Here is a 20,269-nt window from a genome sequence, read left to right on the forward strand (position 1 = left end):
CTAACCTCTTATCTCAAAGCAGGATAACTTTATACAGTCTGTTCATGTGCTTTAGCCTTACATGCATGTAGATATATAAAACCTTTACTCTTAATACACATATAAGTCCAAGTGACTGACTAATTTTATGCATGACAACGGTCAGTGGCCACATCAAGTTTGTCTACAGGGTAAAAAAATAAGCACCATAGATGTTCTGGTCTTTTAAAGGAGATATATTAGGCTCATGTCCAGGTTCATACTTTCATTTGGGTTATAACTTGAAAAGGTTTACCTGCTCTAATGTTCAAAAAACTGTCATTTGCTGCAGCTCCTCTTGTTTTCAGCTCCTGTCTCTTTAATGCCCCCCTCCCTATAAAGCCCAGTCTGCTCTGATAGGCCAGTTGGCTCCCTTTGTTGTGATTGGTCTACTGCATGTGCAGGAAATATCGGCCTCTGCTCTCGCTTTACCTGGTTTTGTTAGGGGGCTTTCCAGACTAGCCCCAAGGCAGATACCATGCAAATGTCAGGGCATCGTGATGTCATGTGATGTTTTTAAGAAGTGTTGGCTAGAATACTGACACGGTGTTTCAGGAGCTCCTTACATATATAAACACACTAGAGAAAAGAAGAACTGAAAAAGCATCATATGTCTCCTTTGACAATATTTGAGTTCAATTTCCTGTACAACAAAGCCTATTAAGCTGTGAGGGTCAGTGATATTTCGATGAAATTGACATTTCAAAGAAACCGAGGGAGAACTGTTGAACTGAGTGAAATCACTGCCCTTGCAGAGGCTGTATGGGTTTTCAGATGGTTGCTTAGCAACCGGCCACCCCCACCCTGTAGGGAGAGCAGGCTGTCTGCTTGAATTGTCAGACAGTCTGGACGAGTTGGAATCAACCACAGCTCCTCCTGTGGACACAGCTGAGCAGTGTGACCAGCTCTTGTTACTGGTTGAGTCATACGAAAGATTTCTCTGACTCTGACTGGTAGCTTCTATTTTTTTATAGCACGAATTGTTCTGCATCTGGGATTGAATATTAACACCGAGGGAGGCCTTGTATTTTTATTTCATTATGAACAACTAAAAAGATTTTAAAGTGTGTTTTTAGTGGATCTTACCCTGTAAAATCTGCAGAGTACATGCCGTAGTCAAACACGTAGACTCGTGTGATCTGACACAATATCAGATAGCCCAGCGTCACAATGAAGCAGTACCTGAAAGGGAGAAAAAGAAAAGGTGAGAAATAACATTTAAAACAATTATCTAAAAAATACAAAACAACTAGTTGACACTTAAAATAACTATGAGGAAAGATACCTAGAAAGATTTTTCTGTTTTATTATTATATCATATTAATGATATAACAATATTTTATATTAATTATATGGTATGATATGATAAGGTATGATATATTATATTATATCAAACCATTTGGCCCACACTTTTTTAGATTTCAAATTTCAAGACACCCCTAGTTTGCTAAGACATATATCTTCTGGTATATATGTACAAAATGTGTGGGTAAAAAGAAGAAGCCATAATACAAATTAAAAAAAAGCACAAAGAACACAAAAGAAATCCAAAAATGTAATTATCACATACACAACTGTTTATTTATAAATTGAGTCGATAAAGAGCTTCTTTTTTTCTTCTCCCAGGTTTCTCAAGATAACTGATGAAATTTATATATTTCATAAATAAACAGCTAACCTAAACAGTTTTCCCCTCGTTACACATTATGTAAACCTTTAATTTTGCAGTTCACCTTCTTTCCAATACAGTACAACAGAGTGTCCATGGAAACAGGGCAGCGCTACTGAAATGGGGGAGGGGGTCAAAAATTGGACAAAGGGCCAGGGGAGGCTCTAATAATGTGTCACTGTCAGAGGCTGAAGACTGAGGGAGGACAACACGACCTTTCAACAGAAGACTAAAGACAGCGCGGCCCTGAAGCCCAGGGTACAAAGCTGTTGCAGAGTCAGCGCGGCTGAGGGCTAGCTAGATAGCATTCCTCCACTGCCAACAATAAGTGGATTGTGCTGCTAGGAGAAGGAACACAGCACACGAGCGAGAGCGAGACTGTGCCGGAGATGGGACATAACAGGATCCTACTGTAACTGCGGTCCAAGATACAGCAAAGACGTAATCTGCGCTTTAGTGCCAAGACTAAATAAAATAAGCCACTCACACTGCAGTGATATGAAATTCAGACCTTTCAAGAGCTCTCTTAGTCTCTAAAAAAATCATAAACCCCTCAGAGAAGGCATGGTGAATAATACGAGCAGATAATCATTATAGTCCTTTAATGTGCTCTGAGATGACACTGTTTGTTTCCAACCCACACTATGTATGTTTTTTTCTTTCTGGTTAAACAGTGTCGACAACATTCTTCAGCATCCTACACAGAGTAGGAGACTGCATGTCTGGTTACAATAGCAACCATGAATCTAGACATATATCCAGTCCAGCCCTGCATCAAGAGGGCTCATTCAAGTGTGCTGTGAAAAAAATAAAAACTCACACAGACAAGGGGAGAACATGCAGACTCCACACAGAAAGGCCCTGCCCAACCCAGGATTTGTACCGGGAACCTCCCTGCTGTGTGAGCTCTGGACAGTGAACATCAAAAGGACCATCTAGATAACATTGTCTAACTTTTCTAGAGAGGCAAAGAACAACAGACAGAATTGTTTTTAAAGCCTGTAAATATTCTCAATGCTACGTGTTTTTTATCAAATGAAATCACTGAAACATCTTTAGAGGAAGTGACTTCTGTTGGAATCAAAACCAAAAGCTAATCCTCGTGAGTAAAAGGAAGCACAACTTAAGCATATCTGCAAATAGTACACCAGGGTCCGAGCACCCAACACAACTTACAATTGAAAGTGCACCCAACTTGGGAGCACGAAGAGGGTAAAACCGCTGCTGCCAGGATCTGCTCCACATCTGGAGCACATCTGGAGTCTGTATCTGCACCAGACTTGTCTCAGTAAAGCTTTTTGCATCTTATTCAGAAATGTCTCTTAATAATTCAGGCCCAATTCTCTCTGATACACTAAACACCTTCAAGGCAAAAACAAAAGTAAACCTAGTTAGTTCACTTCCCATTTACTGATGTGTTACTACACGCAGCAGGAAAAAACAAATTCTACCTACAGAGTAGAGTTTTCACTTATTTACAATGGCACAAAGTGACAATATCCTATTGAAGACCACTCCAGCAATGTCAAGAAAAATAATTACAATTAACACATTACAAAATAATTAATACTGCACTAAAACAACAACAAAATATATCTGGTGTTGTCTTACTCGTTTAACCCAAACCCAAGTGCGTTCAATACTGACATTTTGGCTTAAAAGTAGCTTCAAAATGCTTAAAGTTTTTTCTGTTGATTCTCCTAACATTCTCAGTCCATGGCAACATCCCTCTTTAACCGAGCTCAGCGCTCTCCGCCGGCAGCTGCAGTTATCACTGGGGATATGAGCTATACGTGCTGCAGCAGCTATATTTGCCGCGAGCCCACCAGTGAGTCTTTATCCTCATCTTATTTATGTTTGTGTAATTCACAGCTCAGAAGGGGATGTTTCACTACCACTGAAGGCATCAGATAGAGCCTGGGTGTAAAGAAGGTTGCCCGCCCGCCCGCCCGCCACACACACACGCACGCACGCACTTTCACAAAAAAAAAATCATATGAATATAAATTAAAGGTCGTGATTATGTTACTCACAGAGAAAAATGACTCAATGTTATCCTTAACTGTCTGGGACCCTCCTGTGGAAGGGTAGATCATCATAAAGAGCTTAACTTCAGAGCCCCTGCACTTGTACATGTCTGCTCTGATTGGGTAATGAGCTAAAGAAGGAACTGTCTGCATCTCTCTTATATCTACAGAGTCAAAACTTAGTCAGATAATAAAGTAACATACTTTACTAACATACTTTAACTGTGGTTCCCAAACTGTAGGTTGGAGCTCACATGAGAGGTCCCAAGATACGGGTCACAAGATATATTCTTTTTTTTATGTTTTAATCAACTCTGAGATTAAACGGTTTACAACTGGTTAACACCCGTTTTGGGGGGTTGGGGCTAAAAAGGCAGTCCACAGAACCCTGAGGCTGCAGCACCGCTGCTGCACAAAGAGCTGTTCACCTGTTTATTTAAAGTTCAATGAAGCTCGACTCAGTACGGAGAACCTCGAGCTGGAGAATCAGCTGCTGTTGCAGTTGACAATGGACATCGTTAAGATGATGAGTCCTAGCTACTTCTGCTACAGAGCTTTTGGCCGCCTGTTTACTTATTTATCATGAATATTGAACCCATTGCATGTCTACATGCCACCATATCTGACACTGTCCTTCCTTTGGCCATTAACTAAACACATTCCAAATGTTTAGCCGATAAGATGACCGGTCCTGGAGATATGTGTTCCTCACACAGACACACAGAGGGTCACAATCCCAAAAATGTGAAAGCCAAAGACCTAGAAAACAAAACTAATTTGCCGTAAAAATTGAAAATAGGCTACAGAATACACTGAGCATTTATTATACGTAAACTTAATGCACTGTATTTGCACCAGGGAAATATTAAAATGTAGTTACGATTCCTCTATAGAACCTGTTTCAATTAAAGAAGGTGCTTGCGTTCCCGCCGCAGCCCTTAGACCGTATCTAAGGATTTCACAGTTGTCTTGTCTCTCTTTCCTGTCCCCCGGCAGCCAGTGCTGTGATCACGCTCGAGGCGAGTGGGGAAGCGTCTGGAACATTCCCTGTCTGCTCACTAAATCCAAAGTCAAACAGTGCGGGGAAGTGGGAGAGCGGAAGAGAGCGAGAGATACCCGGAGCCGCACAAGAATGAGTGGCATGAAATATGACGCCCTGCCGTCAAACAAAAAGTAGTCTGGTAAGTCTCGAGCCACGCATTCCCAGCAGGTCCCGGAGCCCAGGGGAGAAAAAAAGCTTTTTGCAACTGCAGCTGTCACACTGAACTCACTGTACACTTTCCTTCAATGACAGGGGGCCTGAGTGAGAGAACAGCAAATGGAGAACCCTACGTCTTGCCACAGTGCGCTGGTATTGGGAGAGGTCAGCTGTACTGTGTAGCGTGCGTTCCCAAAGAGTTAGGAGATGCAGTAACACAGGGCTACTGCAGGTTTCTACAAGTTAGATTTAAGACTTTTTAAGTAGATAATTATTACAATTTAAGATGAAAGATATGAAGGAATATCAGAATTCCAGAATGACATAATATTTACCCTGGAAAACCAAGCGAAGCTAAGTAGTGACATAAATTCTGACGGTGGCGTTTGCAGACTCAGTTGGTCTTATTTGTAGTTTTATTACAGCATGCTCACATCTGTATTGTTGAGAAAGAACTAAAACACACAGAAACATTAGAATCTATGCATGCCGCCTAAAAACTATTTTCTAAATCACGATGGAAGTAGCGTTAAATAAACGTCAGCATATTTAAGATTTACCTTAACGTATTTAAGTACTAGTATGTCGTTTTTCAATATGCTTAGGACTTTTTAAAGCCTGAAATTCTGCTTATTAAATTTGAAACTTTCGGACATAATAGCACCCCATGGACACCCTGTGACAAAACAGGACATTTGAAAGGAATTGGACAAAAATGTGAGGATGCTAACAGGTATAAAGGGGCAATCTTATCATTGGATGGGTGACAAACGAAGTATAATAATATCCCATAGACGATAGTGTAAAACAAGGCAAGGTGCCAAATGCCTAAATATTTGATATGCAACCAACTCAGCGGTGTAGTTCAGAGATTAAAAGGTCCTGAGCGAGAGCCTGGGATGGCTTCTACACCCAGGTGGCCAGAAAAAACACAAGGGCCCAGAGTTAAATCTATACCTGCTGCTGCGACGATAGCTAATTTGTTATGCAAAAAACCTGAGGCAGTGGGTTCAACTGCCTCGACAAACACAAACATGTCAGTGCATCCTGCCTCTGTGGTTCTCCTCCCCTCGGCCCCCGACCTGCTCCGGCCTGCACCCGGGGGGCCGGATGAACTTTATCTCTGAACGTGGTGGAGGTGAGCAGGTTCGGCATGGGTGACAGTGTATACAGTGTAAGAGTGTGTGGACACGGCTTATCTACACACTTACAGCAGAGACAGAACACCAGGCTAAAAGCGCACTAATGCTGTTTGTGGACGTTTAATCCTGGAGTAGGTATGTGATGTGACATTTGATGTAAAACACGACTGGACGTCAAGATGTCAGTGTCATTCTCCCTTTATACGAGTGCAGTTGCTATTGAGAGTAATGCTTTGTTAGCATCTATTTGAAGTGTTCTCCCGACGGATTAAACCTCTACTGTTTACACCTGGAATTATAACCTTGAATTCTGATTTAAAAAAAAAACATAAAAACATTATAAAGTGTGTGAGTACAGATGTCTTAGTGAGGACAAGTTAGGAAAGTGAGGACATCACTTTCTGACCCACTGTCAATAATAATAAGAATAAGGTTTAGGTTAGGGTTAGGAATTTGTCGTGATGGTTTAGGTTAGGGCAAGGGACTAGGGAATGCCTTAAGCCGATGAGTATCCTCACTAAGATAGAACTACAAGAGTGTGTGTCTGTGTGTGTGTGTGTGTGTGTGTGTGTGTGTGTGTGTGTGTGTGTGTGTGTGTGTGTGTGTGTGTGTGTGTGTGTGTGTGTCTTGATGAGCTATGGTCACAGATGGAAGCCTGGAGGCAAAATCAGTTGTCACTGTGACCCAGGCTCATGCGCCTCAAAAGACTCGAACACAAAGAAGAGGCGTGTCTGAGGCTCATTCACAGTGGACCCATTCTCAACATTTATCTTATCTGACATGCAATAAAACATTTTTACAAAATGTTGGTTTACTGGCGTTATTGTGCTTCCAGTTCCCCTTTCAGATCATTATTGTGGGAAATTGTGAGGCGTTATAATTCCGGACACTCCCAGGAAGCACATGTGGTCACCTATTACTTTACTCCACTTGACTTACTTGTGCATGTGCTCCAGGCCAGCGAACACCATGACGCTGTAGGAGATGCCGCTCTGCACCAGGAAGTGGAGGGAATACCTACGAGGAGACAGACAGACATAAATAAGACTTTACTGATGCAAATGAACAGTAAGGCAGATCTTGTACAAAGGAGCTGGTTGGCATTTAGTTGACTGGTGCTGCATGAGGAATAAGAAGAAAAAGAAGAAGAATGGTATCACAGGCTGCAGTATAAAATGGTACGGCACCTCATTTTATTGGTGTTTTACCTAGAATGGCACTGAATAGTGTAAACCTCTGACAAGGCCCAGCAGTCTCCGTATGAAACCACATTTAAATTCACCAAATGCTGAATTTTATTTAGAGCTGCGTCAAGATCTATCGATTATTCTCTGAGAAATCAATGATGTTGAAAAAACACCCTAAATCTAGATTTTCCTGGAGCTGCCCCCTGATGTGTTCTTTCTTGAGTCCCCCCCACCCCTCCGCAACAGCTCATGGAAATCAGATGAGTATTTTTTGAGTAATTCAGCAAATAAACACTAGTTAAAAAACAACCTTTGCAGCGAAGAAGAAATATCAGTGTTTTTAGTAGTGCCGCATTTCTTTCGAGCCAAATTTGCAAAAGTGAAGCAGTGCATGAGTAACGTGCAGAGCTCTGCGTCCACTGCCTGCAGGCATAGTGGGCGTGCCAACCGTTTTCTGCTTTTCTGACACAGCTGCGAGGGCTGGCCCACAGAGCCGGTGTGTAAAAGTCGTTTGACACCAATGAAAACCACGGGAGCCGACAATTTAAAGAGCTACAGGTTAGCGAATGTGATAGAACCTTTTTCAGTTTGACGAGGCGGTTCGCTTCAATGACAATTCTTTAATTTAGCTTCATCTTTTTAACCAACTTAAAAATAATGATCAATACACATGCCCCCTGCTTAAAACCGACCATCTTAGACGTTATCTGCTCTCTGTTTTATGATCCACATCCTGTTTTTTCACCACTTACTGTCACTAGGAAGTGGAAATTACAGCATTGCAAAACCACAGTCACACCATCAGCCATGTGAGGCTCCCCCACTCGTCGTGTCAAATCCAGTCACAGGACGGAACGGTGACGATCGCGCCACACCATCTTATCACCTGATTCATGTGCCCTCCCCGCTGCAAAGGTTCCTTATGTCGCACCATTACAGTGAATTGTGTCTGTGCCCCCGCTGATAAAACATCCACCTCTCGCCCGTATAGCACAAAACAGTGCACACACACACAGTTCAACAGCAGCAGCTACCAGATGGGTGTTTGAAGGGCACAGTGTGTGATGCTGCCGACGTCAAGCCTCCAGGAGAGCCGAGATGCCACACTGTGTTAGCAGTGAGTCAACAAAGAGGGCAAGGGCATCGGGGGTTGGCGGGGAACGAGGGGCCGGGTGAATTAAATGAACAAAAAAAAGGGGGGTTAACAATGCAGTATTATCTGAGGATGGGAGAGGGGAAAGATATTGGAAAAAGGGGCCATGTAACTTTAAATCTGTTCGCTTAGGAAGCATTGAACAAACACAACAACTTGTTGTCAGGTCTGAAATGCCTGAAACTAAATCAGTCCCCTTTAACGGAGCAAGTTTATTCCTCCCATTGTTACCTCCCCTCAGGAAATTTTCTGGAGGGCCTGAATGTGACAAATATCAGTCAGCCAGCCGCCTGGTGAAAGGTCCAGAAAATATCAGAGTGAGCCAATATAACAATACAGCAGGAAAATTCACAGCGAGCGGGTGGATGTGTTGAAGACTTTTCTAACACACAAAGACAACTTCTGCCTGAATGTTCTGGAAACGGTCCTGCTGTTGTGAATGTGTCTGATCTGGACAATATCCTGCTGCGTTCTTTATATGTGAGCGGCAAATGCCTGGATCCAATTTTCTGGAGTTCATGTCTCTACAAACTCAACAGGTTTAGTTCCTACAGCATCTGTATGGCAGATACTACATAACTTTCTACCACATAACAGTATGAAATATATGTGTCTGTGTGTGCTCATAAGGATAGAGGAGTGCAGACAAATGAGTGAACATGGATGCTTTCATGCATAACACATGAGCAAGCTGCACTGGGTGAAGTTATTTTGTATCCTGCAAATAATAAACATGTGCACGGAGCTCTGAGTTACCTTGAAAAGTTCAGATTAATGTCATCAGTCTATTTGAATCAATATATTGTGTGGCATTAAAAAACACCTTTCAAGTAAAAAAAACACTTTGGTTCTTGTATTTAGCACATTATTTAGATAGTTAAACATAAAGAACTGGTACACTGAGACAAGAACCATAAAAAAACATTTATAACCTTTGTAAAATGTATCCACTAATAAACATTTATATGGGTTTATTTCTATTTAATTACTGTAGCAAATAAAAGTGTCAAGACTTAAACCTCACTTATTGTTTGTTTGACCCGTTTGGACTAATATAGGCTCAATTTAGGTTCAATAGGTTTTTGAGCTTGTAATGTGATCGTAAGTCATAAATAAAATAAATGTGTATAGGAAACTCAAGTTTGTATTTTTATTTTACCCCAACTGGTACAAAGCAGAAAACTGTAAAACTCAGCACTCAGGATCCCACAGTGTTTGATGCTCAAGTACAAATATTGCCCCTGGTTTGATAACTGAATCTGATCGGACAATTGCTGATCGAATCAGCCTTAAATCACAACAAAAAAACTTTAAAAAAAAAGGATATATATATTTTAAAGGATATATGTGCATATTTGCATTATTTATCATGCATACCAGGCTATGCTTTCTCTTTGTGTGCATTTTTAATGCATCTTATATATTATAGCCTTGTACCTATTTGGAAATAGGAAATGAATTATGCAACGTTAGCCCTCCTAGCCACAACAAATGATATAATCCTGCCGCAGATCAGTGTCAGGCGCATCGTGTACTTGAACCGTCTGTCGCCGGGTTATCAGATCAAAGTCCTCACCTCAACCCTCATCACCTATTACCTGACGACCAGGTAACATTCACCTGATTAGCATTTTTCCACTAGTTGGATGTCTAGCTAATGTTTTCTTAGGTCTGTGCGCGCGCACACACACACACACTAATCCATCCACATGTACACACCGCAGCACTTTGAGAGGCACTCTGCCAGAGGTATACAGTCAAGTGGGTTGTCTATTAAAGAGCAATAGCTTTGTAATTGGATATCAGTTACTACATGATCGACCCACTTGCTTTGGCATGGATGAAGAGAATGAGGACAAGGTGAGGGAGAAAGAGAAAAGGAAAGGGACAGCAGTGAGGGGAGTGGCAGATGTGAGAGGAGAAAAAAACATTAACATGGAGAAGGTTGAAGGAGAATTAAAGCAGAAAAAGAAAGAGAAACTCAATGGGAAGTGAAATACTCTACTGGTATAAATAATTATTATTTTATCATTATCAGGCTTTATCATTAACATTCAATTACACATCAAAAGCTGTTTTCAGACATGAACTCTTGGTAAAATCTGGAGAATTGGCTTCGGAGTGCACACATGCACAACAGAACGGGAGTTTCTCTGCACAGACGCGTTCACAACAGCATGAAATCCTGCGCATTTTTTCAGGCGAGAGGTGGAGCAGCCAGGTGCAGCAGACCGAGGCAGAAAGCGACGCATTAACTAAGAAGTTAATAAAACTATTTCACAATGTGGACCCAGTGTCCAAATCCAAATCCATTCTGAGTCGTAGCTCTTCCACTCATAAAGTCGAGTTGGCAGTTACCAGATGTTAGCACGTTGCCCATACCAGCGAAACACCAGGACAGGGGATATTAGCCTATTCTGGCAGACCTAAAGAAGTGCCAGTATGACATGCAGTTTAATTTATTATTCAGCCTCTTCAACTTTCTTGCTATGATTAGATATCAATGACCTTTATGGAGTGCAGTCAAAAAACCTGTTGTGTTTTACCTGAGGGATGTGACTTTTTCTTTTGCACAAACAGAAAGGCACTCTACTTAAGGCTACAGTGGCATGGATAAAATACTGCTGAAATTATACTGCATACTTTTTTTTCGGGTTTTTTTTAGCTGTAGCTGAAATGATCAGGCACATCGTCTGCGGTTTGTGAATAAGCATTCTGGCAAATGTAGAAACGGAGGAGCAGCAGTTGTCACTTCATTACATAACATCTTTCATTACACAGCATTATATAACATTTCAAAAACCAATAAGGAATTCATGAGAATAACAATATCCTTCGAGATAGTCCAACAGCATTTACTAATAATAATAATGTACAATATTGTCAAATTGGGATATGGCCACGGTCTGATGGAAGAAAAGAGGGAAGAGAGGAGTATAATGACAAAGACTTGCTGGTGAACCCAATAAGTGACTCACCAGCCAAAGCAGAAGAGAGCTAAGTAGAAGCCCAGCAGAGTGGCCACCACATGTCTGATGAATGGACTGGTCTTACTGGGGTGGAGGTAGAGCCGAAACCACACAGCCATCAGCAGGGCAAACAGCTGACATGCCACAAAGTTAACCTGCACAGAAGAACACACAAACATATTATTACAGATGTATGACAGCTGGAGATGGAACAAGTTCTGTGAATAGAGAAATGTTGAGGTAAATAAATAAATGAAAAATAATTAGAGAGAACCATTAAGTTGACCTGGTTTACTGTGGAAAACACATGCTTTGCTAACAAAGTGTATATACACAGCAACAAGTTAAATCCCAGATGTCAGCTGCATGAACGTTGTATAAAATAGCTGTGTCTAAATTCGGGGGCCACATTCGGGGGCCGCATCTTTCGGAAGCTGCATTTATATAACGTCACAGTGGCACGACTTATTTATTATTATTCATTCAATATTATTGTTATTATTGTATTACTTTTCTTGTAGTATCAGATGTTTTGTTTTTTATTTGTATATTTTAATATATAAAACGCTGTTATTAAAAGTTGTTATATGTGGAGAAAAAGCCCTGTGAACCTGAACCAGAAAACGCCATGTGTGATCCTTTGTGGCATTTTATGCAGTCTATCTTGCAGTAAACAATAAGACAAGAGATAATCTCCCCAAATGTACCATCATGTTGTATTTGTATATACATCTCTCATGGTCAACCATGTTCTGTCTGAAAGGTCAGAGTAAAGCTGGGTTAGAGTGGGCGTGAGACCTTGTTTCATCTGCTAATGTCTCCAAATGGCACCGCAAAGAGGCTTTACTCCAGACAATAGTGAGACTCACTGGATCCATCAAGAGGGGACAATGGAAACCTCTCTGTTTGATAACACTTCATTTCTCTACATTGTGCAGGAGATGCATGTGCATTATGTGCTATTGAGACCACTGGATCATGTTATCCTGTCAATTTGATTATTCCAAGACTATTTGATGAAAGGACCATCACGACCACGACCCAACATTCTATAGTGTTGACAGTGTGTGTGTGTGTGTGTGTGTGTGTGTGTGTGTGTGTGTGTGTGTGTGTGTGTGTGTGTGTGTGTGTGTGTGTGTGTGTGTATTCCTCCCATACAGAGTGATGACTCAGGTGTGGTGTTTGATGTGTCATGATATTAATAATATATTCATCTACTCTCATCATCACACTCTACACACACACACACACACACACATGCCCACGCCAACACACACACAGTAAAAGCTTCATCATTTATTTATTCTAATAAGTACAAATATATAACATACAAGACATCCATGAGTAACTGCAATTCAATAGCTGCTCTTCTAGTGCAATGACCTCATCACACATGATCAGTGACTGTGCACGTTTTTAAAACCCAGACTTAAATGCCAAGTATTAAATGGCCATTGAAAAAGTCATTACTCTCAATAGTGTCAAGCTGAAGCAAACACTTGTCCTCCAGGAAACCTTCATTGTTTGATGTCACGTCAAGTGATGCATGTCTGAAGACACAATGGACCACAAATATAGGTCATGTTAACAGATCCGTCTGGCCAGTAAGCAGTGAAAGGCTAAAGACACCACGAGCACCATTCATTATCTATGGAACCTGCATGATTAATGAGAGAAAGGGAGAGGGACAGACATAGCCCTAAGCATGTGGTCACGCAAGGTCTCCATGGCTAACAGTTGCATTAAAAAAGTAAATACTGAAGTGACTTGTATTCACTTCCTGGAGACCTACTTAACCCAAACCAAAACCAGTACTTGCCCAACTGTACCCCTAACTTTAGTCTGAACCACTTTCCCCAATTGAAACACAGCTTTGACCCAATTGGACAAGCTGTCCTCAATTTGTCCCCAAAGGTAGCCTATGACAGAAACAAACACACACACACACACAGGCCTCAATAACAGAAGGTGGCCTCTATTGTTCTTCTATTGTCACGGACAGTATGGTTCAAGAGAGTATCCCAGTTGGGACTAAAATGAGTATTAACAAATAATCCAGCAAGAGAACCTAAAACAAAAGGCTCTGAGTCAGTTCCAATGCTACTGTCTGAGCTTCACCCAAGAGCAAACTAAGGCCCTGTTCATACCTGGCATTCACACGCATTACAAGTGGACAGCTCTAAATACACAAGTTTGTCTGTTATCAATGTGTTTGTGAGTGTGCAACACACATAGAGAGAAGGAGTGAGAGCAGGGCCATCGAAGTCAGCTTTTACTCATTTGAAATAGTATCAAAAATCTACCTGTGGTGTCAATGTTGGTATTACAATTAAATGTATGGGAAACAATAAGAATATACAAATATTTGTATCATAAAAATGCATAGACCGTATACAAAGATGGCATTCCTCCCACTATCCAGAAATGAAGCCAATATATCCTGGATACTAACGCAGCCATCTTCCGCAGTTGGAGCCAGAATCTGTACAGTTTCAAACAGGATGGAGCTGTGGTAGCAATGTCCCGCGGATAAGCGCACTCGGCCAATCGTGAGTCAGTCTCACCTGTCAATCAGGACATTTTACCCATTTTTATAGCACCAAATAACTAATAAAAACCCAATTTAGAGGAAAAATTTACACTTAAACATACATCAGAGTGATAAGACCTATGTAAAATGACATATGCACCTTGCCGTAATTTGGTCCATGCCCCACAAAATAACATGGAGGAGGCGGGATTTATGACCTATACTTCAGACAGCCATCAGGTGGCAATTGAGAGGGTTTTGCTTCACTTCTGGGGAGCTGCCATGCCCTCCATCTATACATACTGGGTGGTCTTTCGATGTGGCCCACAAAGAATTTACATTCACACTACTAGAAGAATGCAGCCATATGACCACCTATGACTGTGGTCTGAGTGATTGGATCTCAGATGTGTTTAACAAACCCTTATGTTAAACTGTCCACTTGTGATTGCTGATGCCATGTCTGAACAGGGCCCAGAGGCAATTCAAAACTAGCTAATCCACTGGCCATTCATTTCTACCCAGGCGTGTCAGTTTAGACACCGTCTCTATGGTATCCAAAAGCAAACTTACCGTCATTTGTCAATCTAGCTACAGTTCCTTTCAAAGGCAAACAACGCAGCCCATCTTTGTGTCAATAAAGATAAAACCCTTTATTGACACTGGCTCCTATTTCCATCATTCAACGATGAATAACACGATAAGATGATGAATGCTGGGTAACCCTTGAGTGTAACAAATTAAAATTAGTACCAGGTTCAACTGCAGGTGACCCCTTCCTCCGTTAAACTGCTAAAAACAAAATGAGCTGCTCTGGTAATGACAGCGAATCACATCAAATGGACTTCCTCTGGCTTCCTCTTCTCATGCAAGCCTCTTTTTTAAACAGTGTTTACCCAAACCACAGCTTTGGATGTCATTTCACGCTTTGATTACTTCAAGCTGCTTTCTTTCTTAAGAAGCCAATGCTGGCTGTTTCACTGAAAGAAAACCTGACTTGCCAGCTTGTGTGCCTGTCACTAAAATGACTGACTGGCTCGTCTGCAAACCAGCAAACATCCCACTCTTACAACAGCTGCTGATTTATCAAACCCACGGAGGAAAAGATAGCTGGCTATGTCACATAGTTAGACAGTTTCAGCATGAATCAGTTTTCCTGTGCAGACTCATACATGTCTCCACGGACATTACAAACCCAAAGATGATCCTATCTTTTTTCAGTATCTCGTTCAATAAATAAAAAACACAGGGTATTGTCACTACTGTTCTACTGTCTGTGTTCGGACAAATGACTTGACGAGTGGATAGACTAATGAGATTGAACTGGATGACCTAAAAATTGTGCCTGCTCCAGCCTGTGCTGTAGAGTACAGGGTGTGAAGTCAGCCCCTCCCTGGATATGAACATGTTGCTTTGTAAGAAAGGAATTTCATGTAGGAGACTGGAAGGGGCGTGACAGAGGAACTGTATTGTTCAAGCAAAGCCCAGATATGGGTGACTAAAAACACTTGTTGGAGTTGATGGTCTCTCTGTAGATCCTCTGTTTGACCATAACCACAGACCTCTCACTCAACATCACAAACACAAACCCTCTCAGTTCTCTAAATTCAAAAAGCTAGTCTGTGTTCAAAGAACCAACTTATGTGGTGGTAAGATGTGTGGAAATCGCTGTATCCAACCATGAAACAGGCTGCTATTGTCTCCTTGTAAAAACTTGTATGTGAACCAGTTGATTGGATAGATTATCAGAGACCTCAGGTGCCCTGAGCCTGAGATCACTAACCGTCACCTGGGAAACAGATGATTAATGAACTGGGATGCATCTTTAAAAGACAGTTCCTGAGAGTTTTATTTTGTTCCCGATCACTTCGTCACAATATATGATCTCAATATCCATGTGGACATATACGAAGTGAATGTTTCCAATCCCATTCCTTTGGTGTTTACGTGTTAACATCAATATCAAACTCAAAGTTTGGGCAGTTCATTCATTAAAATTAATAAAAACAAGTGTAAACTGACATTGGGGATTATTACCAGCAGGTGGGAAACTGTCCAAGTGAAGAGAACCGTTATTTTGCTGAGCAGCAGTTGCACAATGAGACCACATTCCAGTCAACCTGCTACATTTCACTCACAGATGTTACTTTACACTGTGGTCTGACACCAATGCATCACAGATGCCTTCCACGTGGGTGCAAAGAAATGTATTAACCACTGATGCCTCCAGGGCGCAAGCTGCACCTTACAACGAATGTATGGCAACACGAGACGTTAGATGATGCACTGCATGAAAAAACTAAAACAAAAGAGACAATATCACTCTTTGTTATACAGACAAGGTTAAATGTGTTTTCTCTCAGCCTGTCGCCGGAGTTGGAAGTAGTTTACTGAATAAACATTTTGCAATAGACGATCGTCTGTGCCAGGGTGCGATGGTTTCTTTATTCATAATGCATGGATCTCCTTCTCCATTATTGATTCATTCTGCAGCCAACACTGTCCTGGGGTACACCACTCATATTGTTTGTTTTGGAGTGTAAGGTTGAATATCTGTGCTACAGAATGCTTTGCAAGAGACTCAAAGGGGCACATTAAAAAAGAAAAGCCACTCAAAGATAAAGTCAATAAAAAAGTGGTTCAAACTATGTAATAAGTAGAATACAAGGGATGGAAACAAAAGTTGGACAGTTGGGGTTATGTGTCCTCCACCAAGAAACGTTGACCCAGTTTGGGGCCAATTGGGGGATTCGGAAATGTGTTGGCAAGTGGAAAAATCATGTGCCTTTATTTTCATTCTTTTCTTTTCCTTCTGATCACCTGTGTTAACAAACCCCACTATATTTGTTATTTTCTGCCAAAAGCTCAAATAAAGCCGACCCAAAACGGTTTGGAAAGAACATACACCTTACACAAGAACTTTTTTAACCACCTTCCTCCTCAGTTTGCTCTTTCTTTATCTCAGTACAGGAGGATGGTGCCTTAGAAGATCAATCGCATACTGTTACAGTGTGATGGGATCAGGGAGACACAGGGAGCGCAACATGTATGCAGATGTTCTGATGGGTAGCAGGCACCAGTGAGCGATTAGCGCTTAAGGGCAAATGAGCTGTCAGGGAGTTTCTCCTGGTAGCTGTGGCACAGGGCTTAGCTCAGCTTTAAGAAGCGAGTTACATTATAGACTGACACACAGACTGGCAACGAAGCTGAGGGGGAGGGAGGAAGTGGCTGTGGATGCAGTGGAAGAAGGAGATAAGCCAGCTTCCTGAAGCTCATTACTGAGTGAAATACGGTGTGTCAGTGTACGTGTGAGGTAGAGAAACATCACGACCCTCGGGGGGGGGGAGCACTGTTCCTGTTCGTGTCATTCTCACACCACATTCCATATTTGTATTGTCAATCATGATTTTACAACAACAATCATGATTTGACTATAAATTCTCCCCTTCCCCCCCCCCTGCTTGTTTTTCAGTCTATCTCATCAGCTAGAGATGAGAGAACCTGCAGCCAGGCAACGGGCTGTGAAGACGTTAGTGATGGCGAGGGAACTGACAGATGGGGAGTTATTTTTTCCTCTTTCCAGAATCACTCATTTATCCTCATAGGACGATCAGTAGCAAAATTCACAGAAATCCACCCCCCCAAAAGGTAGTATTGGAAAGAAAAAAAAAATGTCATCCTCGTGGTTTCTCTGAAGGAAAAGTCGGGATCATCCGAAGTACTTGATACTTCGTAACCTTCATTTTGTCATCTGTGTGCGTATGTGTATGATTCAGGAAGATGCAGGACGTTCCCTTGGGGCACATAAGGCAGATATACATCTCAACAAAACTGGCTTGTTGAGTCGGACCTGCTCTCTGCAGGTGCAGGACACCTTTCCCATGGGAGAGCTCTTTGCTTAGGTAATGACTTTTACTCCTGCAATTAGCCCGGGCAGCATCCATCCCCACCCCCACACTCACCTCTACCCCCTCCCTGTGCGCACTGTTGTTGTTTAGCCCACAGAGACTAAAATACGTTTCCCTATCAAAGCGTTAGCCGAAGCGGCTGGTGGCTTCCTGTCTGTGCGTGTGTGCTTGCATCTGTTCGTTTGTGTCAGCGCATAGAGTGGGAGATAAATTTAGACAGTCATTAGCATAAAACCCATTTTTCCATGTCATTAAGTCACAACTACCCCCCACCCCCTCACTCCTCCACCCTTACAGCTTATGTGACGCTACGGCCCAGTTCTGCACGTTCTCGTTTCCATCAGCTGTAGTCGACAGTGACTCATGCAGATTCAAGGCACTGCTGCCAGCGTAGAGGGAGGGAATCAGCAGCTAAACGTTAAACTCAACTAGTGCCAGAGTCTGAGTTCGAAAGAAAAGTGGCTATGGTGCATAATGTATCTCACACATATGTCCCGGATCCTCTTTAGGGTCTACAACAGCACAAACACCCTGTGGTCAGCAGTTTTCATGTCAGGTGAGACCTGGAGAGAAGTCAGTTCCCACGGAGGATTAACAGCTGATGATGAGAGTACTTTCAAATGTTATAGGGCTGGCTTAAGAAACTAAGTAGATCTTCATTTGAATGATCCAATATGTGTTCATAATATGCTGAGAGCAATCTTTAAACCGCAGTATGACTTTGGCAGTATGGCCTTTTCTTGTTGAAGCACGAAGCTTTAACCTTTCTCGTGCAACTAGATCTGGACCTACGAGACATAAAATATGGGAGCTGTTCCACTGAAGGCACCACCAAGCTTCGAGGCAGATGTCTAGTTGCCTTTTGAAGAAAGCACAGGGCTGGACAAATACAATCCTTTATTTAAGATGTGCAACACGGAGGTGAAAAACTAAGGAAAGTGCAAAAACAACCGTGCAGTCTGCAAATAATCATCTGTCCAAAACAAATATACACAGCTGTATATATAAGGAAGAGAGGAAGAGCAAAAAAAAAACATATCTAGAATTTGTCTTTTAAAGACAGCTTTCGAAATATAGGAAATTTGCAGAGGACTGTAAAAGAAGAGACGAGAATGTAGACTGTTGAGGAAGCAATACATTTAGCTTTCAATCAGAAACATGGAGAGAGTGCATTAAGCAAAGCTCCAGGAATAATGCTTCGTCATCCTCTGCTGTTCAACCCCATTCATAGGGAAATGACGGTGAGGTCTGCCAGTGTTTTCCCACATGCAAAACACACACACACACACACACACACACACACACACACACACACACACACACACACACACACACACACACACACACACACACACACACACACACACACACACACACACACACACACACACACACACACACACACACACACACACACACACACAATCTGCAGCCAGAAAAAAAAAAAGACAAGGGCGATGTCATGACTACTTTAGTCAAATGTGGCACAATTCATCACAGCTCCTTGAGACAAACTGATGCGTGTGTGCGTTTAAACTAGCTCAAGCTGACAGTATGGGAACATCTTTACATGATTGGTTGGTTGCATTGTTTCCAGTGTACGTGGAGGCAGCAATAGATTTTACTATAATCCTCAAGGCTGCAATGGTGGTTGTGTTCATGCTGGAAATCATGAGAGAAGTACCAAGGCGGGACATAAGCAGCCCAAAGGAGACATGCACAGACACACACACAGACACAGGAGTGTGTGCAGCAGGGTGCACTCCTCTCGGAGCTGATCCACAGATACCAGTCAGCTCTACGGTCAGACCGGCTAAAAATAGCCAAACAATGAGCCATTCCCCACAAGGCGAGATTATAGGGCTGCTTTTGTTCAGAAACGTCAACTGTGCTCTGAGCAGTCATCCCGGTGTTCGATGAGAAAGCATAATAATGAGGTAATGTTATCAGAGTCGGGATGCAATTACACAGTGATGAGTGACCTTGGTTTATGTTCGTGTCTATCTGTCATCATGTCAGTGCACGGACGAACAGGAACAAAGGAGAAGCAGGAGGGAGACAGACATATATTTTTTTTCAGTGTAGCTTTGAGTCAGTCTCTAAAAGGTTCCGTCTTTCTTTAATGTGCTTCTATTGGCTCTTTATTTTTCCCACAGAGCTTTGCTTGATGCCGTTTGCTCCATTGAATATATACACGTCCTTGCAAACAACTGCCAGCCATATGATTTATATTTAAATACATAGTATTCAGACACATTCACGTTCCATTTGCAGCCTTATGGTCAAACTGTTCAAATTCACCTACTCCTCACATCAATCTACACCCAATAATAAAGTGAAAACAAAATTTTTGCATTGACTTAAGTATTCAGACTCTTTATACCGTACTTAGCTGAAGAATGTTGGGCAGCGATTACAGCCTCACGTCTTCTACGACAAGCTGTGCACATCTGGATTTCGGGATTTGG

General features: G+C 41.9%; 1 protein-coding gene across 1 annotated transcript in view; it reads right to left on the reverse strand.

The window, feature by feature from the left end:
• The window catches only part of mboat2a (membrane bound O-acyltransferase domain containing 2a), a 39,979-nt gene that overhangs the window by 10,649 nt on the left and 9,061 nt on the right, over nt 1-20,269 (reverse strand). The window contains exons 2-4 of the mRNA XM_035168380.2: nt 11,373-11,518; nt 6,994-7,071; nt 1,105-1,200 (exon numbers count right to left, since the gene is read on the reverse strand). Coding sequence (XP_035024271.1) covers nt 1,105-1,200; nt 6,994-7,071; nt 11,373-11,518 — 320 coding nt within the window. The remainder of the gene's footprint in view (nt 1-1,104; nt 1,201-6,993; nt 7,072-11,372; nt 11,519-20,269) is intronic.

Source organism: Hippoglossus stenolepis, chromosome 10 (genome assembly GCF_022539355.2).
Source record: "Hippoglossus stenolepis isolate QCI-W04-F060 chromosome 10, HSTE1.2, whole genome shotgun sequence".
Lineage (NCBI taxonomy): Eukaryota > Metazoa > Chordata > Actinopteri > Pleuronectiformes > Pleuronectidae > Hippoglossus > Hippoglossus stenolepis.